Here is a 15,321-nt window from a genome sequence, read left to right on the forward strand (position 1 = left end):
TGATGAAAATAAATGTTTAACCCTCCTGTTGTGTTCGAGTCAAGGAAGCAAGGGAAGGGAATAAGGGAAAGAAGGCAGGGAGGGAGGAAGGAAGGAAGGAGAGAGAAAGGAAGGAACGACAGAAGGAAAAAAGGGGGATGGAGAACGGAAGGAAGGAAGGGAGGAAAGGAAAGGAAATAAGGAAGGGAGGAAGGAAGGATGGAGGAAAGAAGTAAGTAAGGAAGGAAGGTAGGAGGGAGGGAGGAAGGAAGGAAAGAAGGACAGAGGAAGGAAGGAAGGAAGGAAGGGAGGACGACAGGAAGGTTAACATGGTGAATAAAACATGATATTTTCTGTTGTTGCTACGACTGGAAATCTCTTAAATGTGCTTATACATGAGTTAGCCTTCAGTTAATTAGCTTTTACATGAAGTGAGACTATTGTGTGTAACTTTAGCTTTAACGAGATCCTTTAACATGCCATAAAATACATTTATGTTACTATAAGACATGCTTGAGGATCAGTATCAAGTCAATTTTTGCACATATTAGAAGAGAAAAACAATAAGTCAGCAATCCTCATTTGAAGTCTTTGCCCTCTTTGACCCATAAGCATTGCAAGAGGAATAAAATTATATATATTTTTTTATCATATTATTTGTTTGTGCTTATTTTTCTGCTTCCATTTGATATTTCTGTACTTTTCTACCACTTTACTTTAGTTTTTTTGCAGGTTAAAGAAGAGAAAAAAGAGACTGAATCATCATCTGTATGTGTATGTGTGTGCATGTGTGTGTGTGTTTGTGTGTGTGTGTGTGTAGTCAGCTATCCTCATTTGAAGTCTTTGCCCTCTTTGACCCGTAAGCATTGCATGAGGAATATAATACTAATATATATATTCTTATTTTTCTCCTTTCATTTGATATTTCTGTACTTTTCTACCAGTTGACTTTTGTTTTTTTGCAGATTAAAGAAGAGAAAAAAGAGACTGAATCATCATCTGTATGTGTATGTGTGTCTGTGCATGGGTATGAGTGTGTGTGTGTGTGTGTCTGTGTGTGTGTGTGTGTGTGTGTGTGTGTGTGTGTGTGTGTGTGTGTGTGTGTGCACGTTCATCAGGTTCACACAGGCTCAAACTATCTTCAGACATGGAGGTCGTTCAGATTATTGATGTTATTTTTTCTGCTTGTCTGCTCAGAGCTCCAACTGGTTTGGTGATGGAGAAGACGGTAGCATCTGTTCCACATATGTGGTGTGTGTGTTCCATAGTTGCCATGATGCCTGTCCATAATTATAAGGTGCCCCCCTGTTAAAAAGGTCTGGGCTGAACACATGCAAAAGCCAATAAGGGAATAAATAGCCCCAAGTGGGCGAATGTGAGACAGCCTAAACTGAGAAAGGACTAACAGGAAGACATCTGCTAATGGCCATTTCCTAATTCAGATGAATTGCTTTTTTTTAAAAAGAGAGAAGAAAAAAATATGCTCAAGTATTTTAGTCAAGTTGAAATGTTGAAAATCAAAAATAACTTGTCAAGGAGGGAAGTGTTGTCATTGGCAGTCGTCGATCTCCACAGATCCCACGGCCAAATGAGTGCTTGAAATGATTGGTTTTCGGTGCCAAATCCTGTTAGCTTCTTGAAAAAAAAGGATTTCTCGAAAGAACAGACTGCGAGCTCAAAATAAGAAGCACAGTGACCTACATAGCCTCTTTTCTTCTTGTGTATTTAGATCATAAGATAAGGAGCTGCTGTGAGATAACGGACGGGTCCAGACTGGGGTTTGTTTAGCCAGTCCCCTTTGAATCAACGCCCACTGTGTGCAGTCCAGTTCACATCAGAGCAAGCTGGATAAAATAAAATGTATGCTGAGTTATAAAAGCTGTGCAGGAAACACTAAGTACCCTAAGATATCAATCACAACACATCTTCACAACTTCTCAACTTCTGAGATTTAAAATAATCTGAACACTTTTGCATCAATTTCTCCATTATTCTCTATTCACCAGTGAGAGGCAGCCTGTCGGAAACGAAGAAGAAGAAGAAGAAGAAGAAGAAGAAGAAGAAGAAGAAGAAGAAGAAGAAGAAGAAGAAGAAGAAGAAGAAGAAGAAGAAGAAGAAGAAGAAGAAGAAGAAGAAGAAGAAGAAGAAGAAGACGACAGCTCTGGCAAAAAAATGATAAAAATAGTACTTTTAATCAACAAATCTTAAACCCTCTGTAAATGCCAGTTAGCCACGCTAGTCAGCTACTGAACATTAACCCCGCTAGCCGGCTAATAAACGTTAGCCCCGCTAGCCGGCTAATAAACGTTAACCCCGCTAGCCGGCTAACAAACATTAGCCCTGCTGGCCGGCTAATAAACTGCCCCCAGTCCGCTGACGTAATCGGTTCTTGCTTTAGACCAGCAAAGAGTTGGTGCTCGCTCTGGCTCCCGTTCTGAGGCTCTGGGCTGGTGGAAAAGCAAAGAACCGGTGCTTAGTCAGGCTCTGGCTCCGAACCAGCACCAGCACCAGCTCGGTGGAAAAGGGGTATATTTGGTGCGTCTTCAGCCATCATGAGCCAAGTTTAAACCTGAAATATCTGATTCTTTTGGTCGCTCAGGGGCAACGACACCAAGTTGTGAACTCAACATTTCATTATCATCACCTTTAAGGTTGACATGTTGATCTTGTTAGCAAACAGTTGCTTATTTCCACATCCAGCAGTCACGGAGCAACATCATCATTCATTTGGAGTTGTGTATCTGTCCATATTCACTCTCTTTTAGCTCTGTTTTTGCTCTCTAACCAACTAAAAATCTACTATATTCACCATGTTAACATAGTGGAGCGACTAGCTTGATGTGTCTGTTAGATGTTTGGTGCTGAGCAGGTGCAGTAGAATACAGCAGAGCTTCCTCTTTGAAAATGACACTATGAGAGCGTTGAGAGTGAACCAAACCAGTAAGTTTGCCACCAGACAGCTAAACAATGAACTGAAACTCACTATAAAGCTCTGTAAAGCTGAGAGGAGCTGCAGAGTCATTGATAATCCTCTGTTTGGTTCCCTTGAATCTGATCTCAGTCCAGTCCTGCATTTGAGGGGTTCTGCTGATATGACGGACTGAATGCAGTATGGCGATAACTTCCCTATGAAATAATCTTTTACACGTTTAGAAATTATGACAAATTTCTAAGCATGTAGATAGTCACATGGGCCGCTACCTCGCCTGGAAGCAGAGAAGCGCTGTGCCTCAGTGTTGCCCATTGAAGACAGCGTGAGAACAGACTGTACGCAAACCTTCTAAAACATTTGCATTTGCGAAGCAGAGAGAGGAGAAATAATCTGCCAGGACATTTTACTTTTTCTCTCATTTTCCATGGTCAATCATTCCCCAGGTTTCCCAGGTTTCCCAGGCCGCGTGGAAACCCTTGTACTGTGTCCTCTAACTGCCACTGACAGTTTCCACTACTTACCGAAGGTTTGCTGTCCGACTTTGAATTTGCAGAGGACTTCTTCGCTGCTCTTGCCGAGCCTGAAGCCGTTCCCTCTGAGGACGAGGTCGTAGGTCTCTGTGGAATGTAAACAAGCAGGAGATAAGACTGGGAGGAGGTTTGAGGAACCATCATATAGTCGGATTCTTGCATTTATCTTGAATTTCTTTGGGACTGCTGATACCATCAGACATCAGGCTGGCATGTTGTCATTTACTGATACGATGAAGATTCCTCTTTTCTTTTTTCCAGATAGCTACATGAAAGCAGTCTGTAAAAGCTGCAATGATTATTTTCTCTGCACTAATATGGACTATACAGTATATATCAATAGATTAGACTCAACTTGGTTTACTTGCCAATCTTTTAGGTCATTTTCAAATGGGAGTTATCATATTTGGTTCCATGGTATTTGACACAATGGAAAAGGATTATCCATGTTTTCGGATGGCTGGCCTAAACTGTGGCATATTTATTATAAAGCTTTATAACAACAAGAGTTAAACTGTGTCCCTTCTTAAATCATATATACACACACACAGCCCTGAATGTAGCATAACCCATAGATGCCTTGCTGAGATTTAAGCTGATTTATTTGGGTTATGTTATTTAGGCCAGTGCTTCCCAACCCAAAACATAAATCTGGATAAGAAAAGGAAAAACAGATTCTCGGTCACACAAAATGATTTTACTTTCACCGCCTTTTACCTGTAGGCCTACAGGCCTCTAAAACTTTAAAACAAATTTCAGCACGCTTCAGTAGCTTCTCGTAAAGACACGTGTAACCACAACAACCCCCCCTCCTTTCATTTCCTGTCATAGCTACAGTTCCTTTTATTAAAAGGCATACAATATCACAACCCTCCACCCACACATGTTTTGAGCAGACAAGGGTTACAAGTACACAATTCTTCATTTATTTAAAGTGTGCACGAGCCAAACACCACTTATTTAGATGAACTACCCCAAAAACAGGATTAGGGTTTAAGGGTCAGGGTTACAAAATAAGAGCTGCAAAAACATATAATAATGAAGCATGTCAAAGGTTCAGTGGAGAGTTTTCCCATGACAGCGTAAGTACTGCTTGATGTTTTTTAACTACTTGTCCAGTGCATGTAACAGAGTAAGTAAATTCCTCTCTTGGTTCAGTAAGCGTGGAGTAAAAAGCAGGAATTCCTTTGGAAGATAAATCTATCAGCACAGAAGGAAGCTCCAGGGACTGACTCAGTGCAAGAGAGACACCGATCCACTCACCGTTCACACAGACACTGGAGGGCTCCACGCTCAGGATCTCCGTGCACGATCGCTTTAATATCTGGAGGATGAGATAAAAAAAAAATGAAATGGGTATATTAATGCTTGAGGTGCAGAGAATAAATACATCAACCCCTCCCTTGGTTATCGGCTCTGTCAAGTTTGGAAAAACAGATTAGGGGGGCGCAACACCTGAGAAATGTCTTGCACCTGATCGAGCCACGGTGACTTAAAGAGGAGTGCTGGAGTATCGGCGGCGAGGAGAACGGGCAGAGAGAGAGAGAGAGAGGAGAAACAGCAGCTGTGTCAGCCTTTATGGGAAAATTATGCAAGACTATTACATTCCTCAGTTCTATTAAAAAACCTCCGGGATCCTGCATTATCATATAAAGAGGCCCGTGTGAGCCCACTGTCACAGAGCCGCACTCTCCGCTATGATTCAATAAATCAACAAAAAGGACAAACTATGCAAATCTCAGTACACAGTCGGTAAAAAGAAGCATATTAACTGCAATATAGGACACTTGAACCTTTCATTTGATGTTGGGCGAAACTTCAATCTGAGGAGCGGAAGGGGAAGTGTTTACAGCGGCCTTATTAAATATGATGGTTTGATATGGAATCGTTAAAAGGAGGATGGGGGTGGAGGGTGGAGGGGGGGGGGGGGTTGTAGATGACAGCTGGGAGAAAAAAGGATCTGCTGCTGTTCCTCTGTGCCATTATTTTCCCTGTCTAATTACTTCTTTGGCAGTGCCTGAGTAAAAAAAAAAAAAAAAAAGAAAGAAAACAAAACAAATTTGAGCTTAAAACAATGGAGGACCCAAGAAATGATGACATCATTTTCCCCTATTAAGTGTAGTAATGTGACCAATTCTGCGCCAAAAATGCCATTTACTAAAAAAAAAAAAAAAAGAAGCACCTGCTCTTAAATAAAACATATTAAATAAAAGAAAATAAAGAGGGTTAATTATGATGTTTATTAAAGCTGACGTGACCACAGTATTAAAATATAAGCGTTGAATGCAGAGATTAGAGGTCTCAGTTGGTTAAACTCAAACAGCAGCTATTCATTTCTCTGGGATCTACTGACAAACATTATTTACCGGCTGCAAAGGGGAAAAGGAGGCAGCCGTCCAAATATCCAGAGTCATCCAAATATCCCAGCCAGTGCTGTAACTGGTGGGTTTTCTGAAAGTATTTGGCTCCCATGAAGTCAGTTTGTGGGAATAATTAGACGGAAAAAAGGTTCAGGGGAGAGAGAGAGAGAGAGAGAGAGAGAGAGAGAGAGAGAGAGAGAGAGAGAGAGAGAGAGAGAGAGAGAGAGAGAGAGACAGAGAGAGAGAGAGAGAGAGAGAGAGAGAGAATTTCTGCCCTACATTATCTTAAAAAAAAAAAATGTCATCACAAGATAACCATAGGAGCATCTTTAAAAAAGTCTGTAATGCACGACTACAGGTTGCTAAACGGAGCTGAGCTGGACGTGTTCGGTAGTTTCTGGGAAGTTAACGATAATGATGCGGTTAGCTTGTAATTTGGGGTTTTCCCAAAAGGCTTCAAAGCTCAGACAATAAAAGACTCAATGTGTGTGTTGCAAGGAGGGAAGAGGAAGAAAAGAAAAAAAAAAAAGAAGGAAAGAAATGGGCTAACTTTGCAGAGCTCTTTCTGTGAGTTTTGTCATGCTGGTCACAGAGGCAGCGTGGATTCTGCAGCACAGATGATCTCAAATCCTTCGAAATCCAACAGAGGAGCGAGGAGGCCAAGTAGTCAGGAATCCAGTATTACTAATCACTGAAGAATGCTCCTCGTTTTTCATTTGGATGCTCCGCGGACTGGGGGGGAGGGATGAGCTTTGTGTTGTTGGTGTTGTTGTTGTTGTGCTGGACATTGATATGAAGGCTTTAGAGCAGTTTTTTGGGGGGTAAAAAAGTGTCGTTGTGCCTTTAAAACTGCAGAAAAATGCACTCAAGGCTTAAATGAAAGGGACAACCGAGAGAACAAGAGTGTGTGTGTGTGTGTGTGTGCGTGTGTGCTCGCTCTCGTCTCTAAATAACAGATTTCTTAGCTCATCACAAACAGATTAGGAGCATATTTTTTTCTAATTATCAATAATCAAATCCATTCTTTTTAGGGTTAGGTTTTTTTGCGAGGCACGCTCCTCCGATCTGATCGAAGTATTCCAGGGTTGGAAGTAATGTGTCATCTTTTTCCTTTTTGTCAGTGTGATACTAACAAGTAAAAAGGATCTGGCTTCAATTAATGGTGACTACATTTTTTTTATTTGTTATCATTTTGAAAACACAAGATGACACAAATGAAAAAATTACATTAGTCAAAACAAAAAAAAAAAAAGAAAAGAAAAGGAGGATTAAGAAAAAAGCACTTTTAGCAGAGAAAGATCGCCATGTTTTGCACCCATGCAGCCAGGCGCCGTTCCCGTAGAAACACATTTACACCCTTCTTTTACTTGACAAGCGTTTCAAAACTAACATAATCAATCACCGCTCGTTTATGAACAGAAAATAAGTCGCACCGTCTTTGGCTCCCAGCTCCGACCAGTTTCCTAAAAACACAGTGCCGGGCCTTGTGTGTGGGGGGCTCGGACACTCTGACACAGATGTAGGTCCGGCTCAGGTCAGTGTCTCTCCGCAGCAGGGCTCCAGGGCTCAGACTCGTGTACATAAATGTTGCCATACAAACCCCCGCCTTGGCTGACAGAGCTCAGGCTAAAAAGGGCTGAAATGGAAAGTATCACTAATTGGCTGGCGGAGGACGGAGGAGGCTGCATGGGAAACTTCATATAAACACTTAGTTAAGAAAAAAAAAAGGGTTGGGGGGGTGGGGGGGGGCTCGTCTCTTCTCTTATTCTCTGACAGCTCCACATTGATTACACCCTCACACTGATATGATGTGTGTGATGCGAGACGCTGGATTTTTTTATTCTTTATTCTACTTTTTTTAATTAAAATAAAAAATAAAAAATAATTGCATTGGCGTTTTTTGGAGGATGAGAGGATGTCATATGGACAGTGACTAACTGTCAAGCTGCCCCCCCCCCCCCCCCCTAAAATTGCAATTGCAGGGTGTAATTTTGCTACAGAGCCATTTAGACGTTTCCGTCTCCGTCTCCGTCTACTAACTGGACACACACACACACACACACACAAGCAGCAGTTGTTTCCACAGGACTTTTTTCCGTGCAGCGTAGCAGGAAGTTCACTGAGGTTTGGCTTTAATTTACGACACACATCAATGAAGCCATGGTCAGTTTTTTTTTTTTTTTTTTTTCTTAACCCACCTGATTCCAAATTTACTAACAATTTTGCACTGCTAAAAAAAACCAGGATAAAAAAGGGCAAAAGATGATTCATTTATGGAGAAGAGAAATTACACACACACACACACACACACACACACACACACACACACACACACAAACAAACATAAAGTACTTACAGAATTGACGATGCCTTTAAGTGCATGGAAGCCATCTTTAACAGGAAACACTTGGTCCTTGGTGTCCGCGATGTCAGCAAGCTGTTGGTAATAATGAAAGAGAGGAGTAAATAAGAAGTACTGCTGATTGAGCTGAACTGAGCTTTCCTTTCTTTCCTTCTTTCTTTCTTTCTTTCTTTCTTCTTTTTGTGGTTCCCTCTTCATGACTGAGCACACTGTCTTTTTCCTTTTCATATCATGAAAGCAGGAGCAGACATAGCAGATGGCATGACTGTGGCAAACACTTTGCTAAACCATAAAAAAAAAAAAAAAGAAAAAAAAATCATTGCAACACAAACTGGGAGCAATATTGCCTTTGTTTTTGACTTAATAGGCGCTCATCACAGGATGGTTACCAATGGTTACGAGGGACAGGACACCATGTTGGAGGAGAGACTGTCCTGACATAAGAGGGAAAACGTCTGACTTCTGTGCGGAGCAGTACAGTCAGTACAGTCGGCTCTGTTATGTTAATTATATGCAGCGTTTTTGACTGTGTGCACGATTCTTTGCTTTTTCTTTTTAAAAGGCAAGAGTTGTTGTTTTTTTTTTGTGGATCCTACGCACCTGTCACTGAGATCTGATCTGGTGTGCATCAAGTGATTATTGCTTGATAAGAGCTTAAATCCTTATTAGAACTTCTTGTAACACAATTACCGAACTTTCATAGAATAATTGCTGTTAACCCGTCATATAATGTAAGATCATGCCAAACTAGTTGATATGGTGTTTTATTGAGAATTTACTGTTTTTATGGTTACACCACTTAGACATTTTTGCCATAATCCTCTAATATATTCTCTCTAAATGGATTAAAAGCAGTTATTCTTGAAAATGTCAAATGGTGTAACCACAAAATAATGATAAATATTAAATATTTTATCACCTACAGTGTATTTAAGTGGATTTATACTAATAATGTAAATGTGTCCTGGTCTCCATGGTTACCCAGATTAAATGTAATATGTAGAACAATAGTATTCCATTAGCTTTATTTAATATAAAAGTTATAATGTAAGATCATGCCAAACTAGATGATATGCTGTTTTATTGACTAGTTACTGTTTTTAAGCAAGTTGAATTATTTGGTACAAAGTTTTTATGGTTACACCACTTAGACATTTTTACCATAATCCTCTAATATATTCTCTCAAAATGGATTAAAAGCAGAAATTTGATGCTGGGTCCACAAAAAAAAGAAGAATGTGTGCAAGTTATTCATACGTTTATTTTCACTTTTTAACCCTTTAAATTAGACTTAAACACATGGACACAAAAAGAGATATAATCTTTGTGTGTATTAGCCCATTATGGAGAATGTTGGAAGTCAATTATGTCCATTACTGTATTAAAGTAGCTTAATTTTTCAGGTATTTAATGCCTTCTCATATCATAATATATAATCAGATAAAGACAAACTGAATTATTTTGGGATTTTTGACAATGCATCAGACACAATATGACATTAACAGACGTCACCTTAGGATTTTAGAAATTATAACCAATTTTTCACTATTTTCATTGATTTTAAAGACAGAATAATTAGTCGGTTTATTGAGAAAATACTCAACCATGAGAACAGCCATGAGTTGGAGCAAAAGTATGCAGACTTCAATATCCGCAAATCTCACAGAGCAGCATACAGAGCGCCTTATTTGGCTAAACTATGACAATTTTGAGACTTTTTTTTCTTTTTTTCTTCCATTTTTAACAGAAAGCCATTAAATCAAATCACAGTTGAAATTCTCCTGTGTGGAAGAAACACAGAAGAAGAAGAAGAAGAAGAAGAAGAAGAAGAAGAAGAAGAAGAAGAAGAAGAAGAAGAAGAAGAAGAAGAAGAAGAAGAAGAAGAAGAAGAAGAAGAAGAAGAAGAAGAAGAAGAAGAAGAAGAAGAAGAAGAAGAAGAAGAAGAAGAAGAAGAAGAAGAAGAAGAAGAAGAAGAGTGAGTGAGTGATAGAGAGAAGATGATTTCCCTCCCAGGTAGTAGCACTGATCTTACCGGGGTTTACTCTGCTTGTCACTCTCCAAACATGACAGCAGGTCGTTTGCTACTAGCGGTTAATCTCTCGGCATACATTCAGAGACAGACTACGTCACTATGAGACAGACGTCACTACGGTTACGGTCTGACTGCTGCAGATTAAGACTCCAGCTCTCTTACCTGCTGCTCGTCGAAGTCTTTGATGCCCACACAGTAAACACGAGCGCCGTATGACCTCGCCTTTTCAGCCTGGAGATCAAACAGATGAAGGGTTAGGATGGTTACTATGGAAACGTGATAGGTTACAGATTACTAGTTACTCTGTTTAAAATGTAACTTATTACATTTGATGACTTTTCTCATTTTCTAACCAATGTTTTCAGCTGTTAGGGTAAATGTTCCCTCCTTCTGTCCTTCCTTCCTTCTGTCCTTCCTACTTTCCTTCCCTCCTTCCTTATTCCTTCCTTCTGTCCTTTCTACCTTCCTTCCTTCCTACTTTCCTTCCTTCCTTCTTTCTTTCTGTCCTTCCTTCCTTCCTTCCTTCTGTCCATCTTTCCTTCCTTCCTTCTTTCCTTCCTACTTTCCTTCATGCCTTCCTTCCTACTTTCCTTCATGCCTTCCTTCCTTCCTTCCGTCCTGCCATCCTTCCTCCTGTCCATCCTTCCTTCTGTCCATCATTCCTTCCTTCCTGCTGTCCTTCTTTCCTTCCTCAGTGTTCCCATTAAGCACCAAAATCTAAGTCCAGCTGTGTTGTCATGGATACTGACATGATTTATAAGGGAGAGATCATTTCTTATAAAGCAACATTTATCTCTCATTTTAAATTTTGATGTCCATTAAAAACAGTAATATATGGATTCAGTAACATGTTAAATATTAAAATCATTCATTCATCATTTGAGAAACAGGAAGTAAATACAATTTGACATGCAAACAAGATAAGTTGTGCAGCTGTTTGATGATATAAACTTCACCTCTTGCACCGTGAGCTCATGAATATACACTTCCAGTTTTCCGTCCGTCAACGCCAGGATGATGCTGGAGGACTTGGACGTCTGAACTTTTATCTGTTCTCCGGCCTTTTAGGGACAAAGAGCTTCATCAGATCCCAGTTTCACAACAATTTTAAACACTTAATTGTACTTAGCCTTCATGTAGCTTATTGACGAGGGTAAACTTACCTTTTTCATTCCCTCGTGCATGTACGTTTCACCTGCTGGAATCACTTTCCGCAGGCGCTCCAGACCCTGATCGATCTCGTAGCTGAAAACAACCACAGCGGGATCCAATAAGAGGAAGTTTGCTTTTGTAATAAATATAAAAAGAGAAGCTATTCCAAATGTAATACGCTGAATATGTTTATGTAAAGTGTCTTAACTATCCTGTTGTCCTCGAGTCAAGGAAGGAAGGACGGAAAGGAGGAAGGATGGAAGGAAAGGAGGGAGGAAGGATGGAAGGAAAGGAGGGAAGAAGGATGGAAGGAAAGGAGGAAGGAAGGAAGGAAGGAAGGATGGGAGGAAGGAAAGAAGGAAGGAGGAAAGATGGAAGGGAGAACAGGAGGGAGGAAAGGAAAGGAAGAAGGAAGGAAAGGAGGGAGGAAGAAAGGAGGGAAGGTAGGAAGGAAGGACAGGAGGGAGGAAGGAAGGAAGGATGGGAGGAAGAAGGGAGGGAGGGAGGAAAGATGGAAGGGAGAACAGGAGGGAGGAAAGGAAGGGAAGAAGGAAGGAAAGGAGGGAGGAAGGAAGGAAAGAAAGGAGGGAGGAAGGGAAGATAGAAGGGAGGAAGGAAAGGAGGGAGGGAGGATGGAAGGAAGGATGGACAGGAGGGAGGAAGGAAGGGAGGAAAGGAAAGGAAGGGAAGAACGAAGGAAAGGAGGGACATCTTGAGACATATATAGACTTTGAGAACTGTTGTTTTGTTTGCTGACGTATAAAACACAAAATGATGATATGTGTGTTGAGGAGAGTTTAGTGTCCGAGGTCAGTACCTGTCTCCGGTCAGAGGCAGCAGGACTTCAGCATTAGCTGAGAAGACAATGAAGGAGACTCTCATTCTGGGGCTGCGGAGAAAAAACAACACATACAAAAAATTAGGAAGTCACTTATGGCTTTAGTAATGTCTCATGCTGAGTTAGACTTATCCAAGATGATATAATATATAGTGATATAATCCTCATAACGGCTATAAAGTGTCAGTGTGACAGTGACTGGCAGTTTTATATGAAGCTTTTCAACTTAAGGAGCATTAATGTGTTAATGTGGCATAAATAAATAATTAATTAACTAAACAGAAGGGGATCCTTTAATGTCGACTAATATTAGAGGATGACTTAAACTAAAAGGGAAGTGATTAATCAATTCAGACAGGAAACATGTTGATCTGATGAGTCACACACACACACACACACACACACACACATCCTGTCATGCAAACAGTTTGTACCTGCGAACTTTTAAGGTTGCAAAACAGACACTGGCATGCATCAGTTTAGACTCAGTGTTTCTCTCATATATCGGAGAGCTCGAGCTCCTCAATCGCCTCAATCTCATTAATCTCATAAATATGAACTATGTGTTTATTTGTAAGTATCCAGCTGAAACTTATAAAAAAGATTCCAGCAGTGAAAAATGGACTTTCTAAAACTTCACAGCTTTGTGTTTTAAAATTGTGAAAGAGCATTTCTAAATGAAGAGTCTTATAATAACAGATCAGTTGTGAGACACGAGGAACCGATACACAACTAGTACTGCTTCTTCTTAGTCACAAGACAATTGTTATTGCAAGCGCATAATTTAATGATGATGACCATGTAGAGTAAAAACTGATGTATTTATGTCTCCTCTGAGTCCGATCCACAGCCTCATGTTACCTCAAATATAGAAGAATGATCCCAATCAGACTTTAATTAAAAAGGCTAAAAAATAAAAAAAGAGCAGTGGTATCATAATTGGTGTAGGGGGATAAAAAAAAGTGGAATCCCTTTTATAAAATCTTTAAATGCTATAACTCGAGTGTTAAGGAAGTAACTAGTTACATTATTTAATTACAGAAATAAATGTAAGTGTAATCTATTACAGTAACTACAGTAATGATGATGTTGATGATTATAAAGGATCTGAAGTCAGACCCTTTAAGATTTTACTCAGGAGGGTTTTTTCCTCATTTTTTAATATTTAGTATGTTACTGAATACATTTATTACTGTTTTTAATTCTTTGAAATCAATATTTCTTTTTATATTTAGTAAATAAATCATGATGTGGGCTTATTTGGAGCACACATAGGCTTAATTAGTGCTGTGACACCGCCAGACTTTTGACTTTTTTTAATCAAATATCTTTATTTTATATTCCAAAACCTACATGAAGAGATAAATGTTGCTTTATAAGAAATGATCTCCCTTATAAATCATGTCAGAACACTAAGGAAGGAAGGACAAAAGGAGGGAAGGACAGATTGAGGGAAGGAAGGACAAATGGAAGGGAGGAAGGAAGGAAGGACAGATGGAAGGGAGGACAGAAGGAAGGAAGGAAGGAAGGACAGATGTAAGGGAGGAAGGAAGGAAGGACAGAAGAAAGGAAGGAAGGACAGATGGACAGATGGAAGAGAGGGAGGAAGGAAGGACAGAAGGAGGGAAGGAAGGAAGGACAGATGGAAGGAAGGAAGGAAGGACAGAAGGAGGGAAGGAAGGAAGGACAGAAGGAAGGAAGGAAGGACAGATGGACAGATGGAAGGGAGGGAGGAAGGAAGGACAGAAGGAGGGAAGGAAGGAAGGACAGATAGAAGGAAGGAAGGAAGGAAGGAATGAATGAATGAAGGAAGGAAGGAACATTTACTCTTTGATGAAGTAATTGAAATAGTTACATTACGTATTACATTTTAAATAGAGTAACTAGTAATCTGTAACCTATCACGTTTCCATAGTAACCTTCTGTTGAGCACATATACTCAGTTACTTCCCATCACAAAGCACACAGCTCCGAGTTTCCGAAGCGTTCGGAGCATAAGGATAATCTCACCCACATGACACATGGCCTCGTCGCCATCCTCCCCCGCTAAACATAGCACCATCTTTAAAGACACACACACACACACAAGGCCCAGATCTGGTGTGTGTGTGTGTGTGTGTGTGTGTGTGTGTGTGTGTGTGTGTGTGTGTGTGTGTGTGTGTGTGTGTGTGTAGCAGCCGTATATACATCATCCACACACCTCGTCTGCAAGTTTTGAGGAGTCATATATGGACCATGAACTCACCGCGCTCAAGTCTTTTGGGGGGCGGTGGCTTAACTGATGGTTGTGGTGTAACCTCCTTCTTTCCTTCCTTCCTTCCTTCCTTCCTTCCTTTCCTCCCTTCCTTCCTTCCTTCCTCCCTCCCTCCTTCTTTCCTTCCCTCTTTCCTCCCTTCCTCCCTCCTTCTTTCCTTCCATCTTTCCTTCCTTCCCTTGCTCCCTTCCTTCAACTGATGGTTGTGGTGTAACCTCCTTCTTTCCTCCCTTCCTCTCTCCTTTTTTCCTTCCTTCCTCCCTCATTCACTCCCTACCTCCCTTCCTTCCCTCCTCCCTCCCTCCCCCCCTTCCTTCCTTCCTTCCTTCACTCCCTCCCTCCCTCCCTTCTTTCCTTCCTTCCTGCCTTCCTTCCTCCCTCCTTCTTTCCTTCCCTCTTTTCTTCCTCCCTCCCACTTTCCTTCCTCCCTCCTTCTTTCCTTCCCTCTTTCCTTCCTCCCTCCCACTTTCCTTCCTCCCTCCCACTTTCCTTCCTTCCTTCAACTGATGGTTGTAGTGTAACCTCAGATATTTTCTATTTCTAAGAAAGACTCGGGGATAAAGAGGCAGTGATGCCAAAGATGAAGAATCAGAGGGTGGTGATGGTATTTTGATGAAAGGGAGAAGACGGGCCGAGCGCGGGGGGGGAGGGGGGGGGGGGGGTTGATGAAGTCGACCAGTTTGCTCCACATGGCGGAACAGAAGTGGTCTTGGTGAGCGAGTATTGTTTAGCAGATTGTCCTCGTCGCCTTCCAGTGTTCTCTCTCTTTCTTTCTTTTCTTTTTTTTTTGCTTTACTGTACATTGTCTGCCTGTCAGCCGTTCTGTGGTGGAGGCATTGGGGATAAGTGTGGAGCCGGACCCCCCCTACCCCCCCTCTCGGT

At 41.0% G+C, this 15,321-nt stretch overlaps 1 protein-coding gene and 1 long non-coding RNA gene across 2 annotated transcripts in view; one reads left to right on the top strand and one right to left on the bottom strand.

Annotated features, from left to right (window-relative positions):
* The window catches only part of LOC128365515 (uncharacterized), a 245,603-nt gene that overhangs the window by 130,558 nt on the left and 99,724 nt on the right, over positions 1-15,321 (top strand). The gene's annotated exons all lie outside the window — the stretch shown is intronic.
* antxr2a (ANTXR cell adhesion molecule 2a) overlaps positions 1-15,321 on the bottom strand; it is a 107,667-nt gene that overhangs the window by 82,290 nt on the left and 10,056 nt on the right. The window contains 7 exon segments of the mRNA XM_053326271.1: positions 3,433-3,528; positions 4,705-4,765; positions 8,158-8,238; positions 10,358-10,426; positions 11,152-11,256; positions 11,359-11,440; positions 12,165-12,236. Of these exon segments, the coding sequence (XP_053182246.1) occupies positions 3,433-3,528; positions 4,705-4,765; positions 8,158-8,238; positions 10,358-10,426; positions 11,152-11,256; positions 11,359-11,440; positions 12,165-12,236 (566 nt within the window).

This window comes from Scomber japonicus, chromosome 9 (assembly GCF_027409825.1).
Source record: "Scomber japonicus isolate fScoJap1 chromosome 9, fScoJap1.pri, whole genome shotgun sequence".
In the NCBI taxonomy this organism is placed as follows: Eukaryota; Metazoa; Chordata; class Actinopteri; order Scombriformes; family Scombridae; genus Scomber; species Scomber japonicus.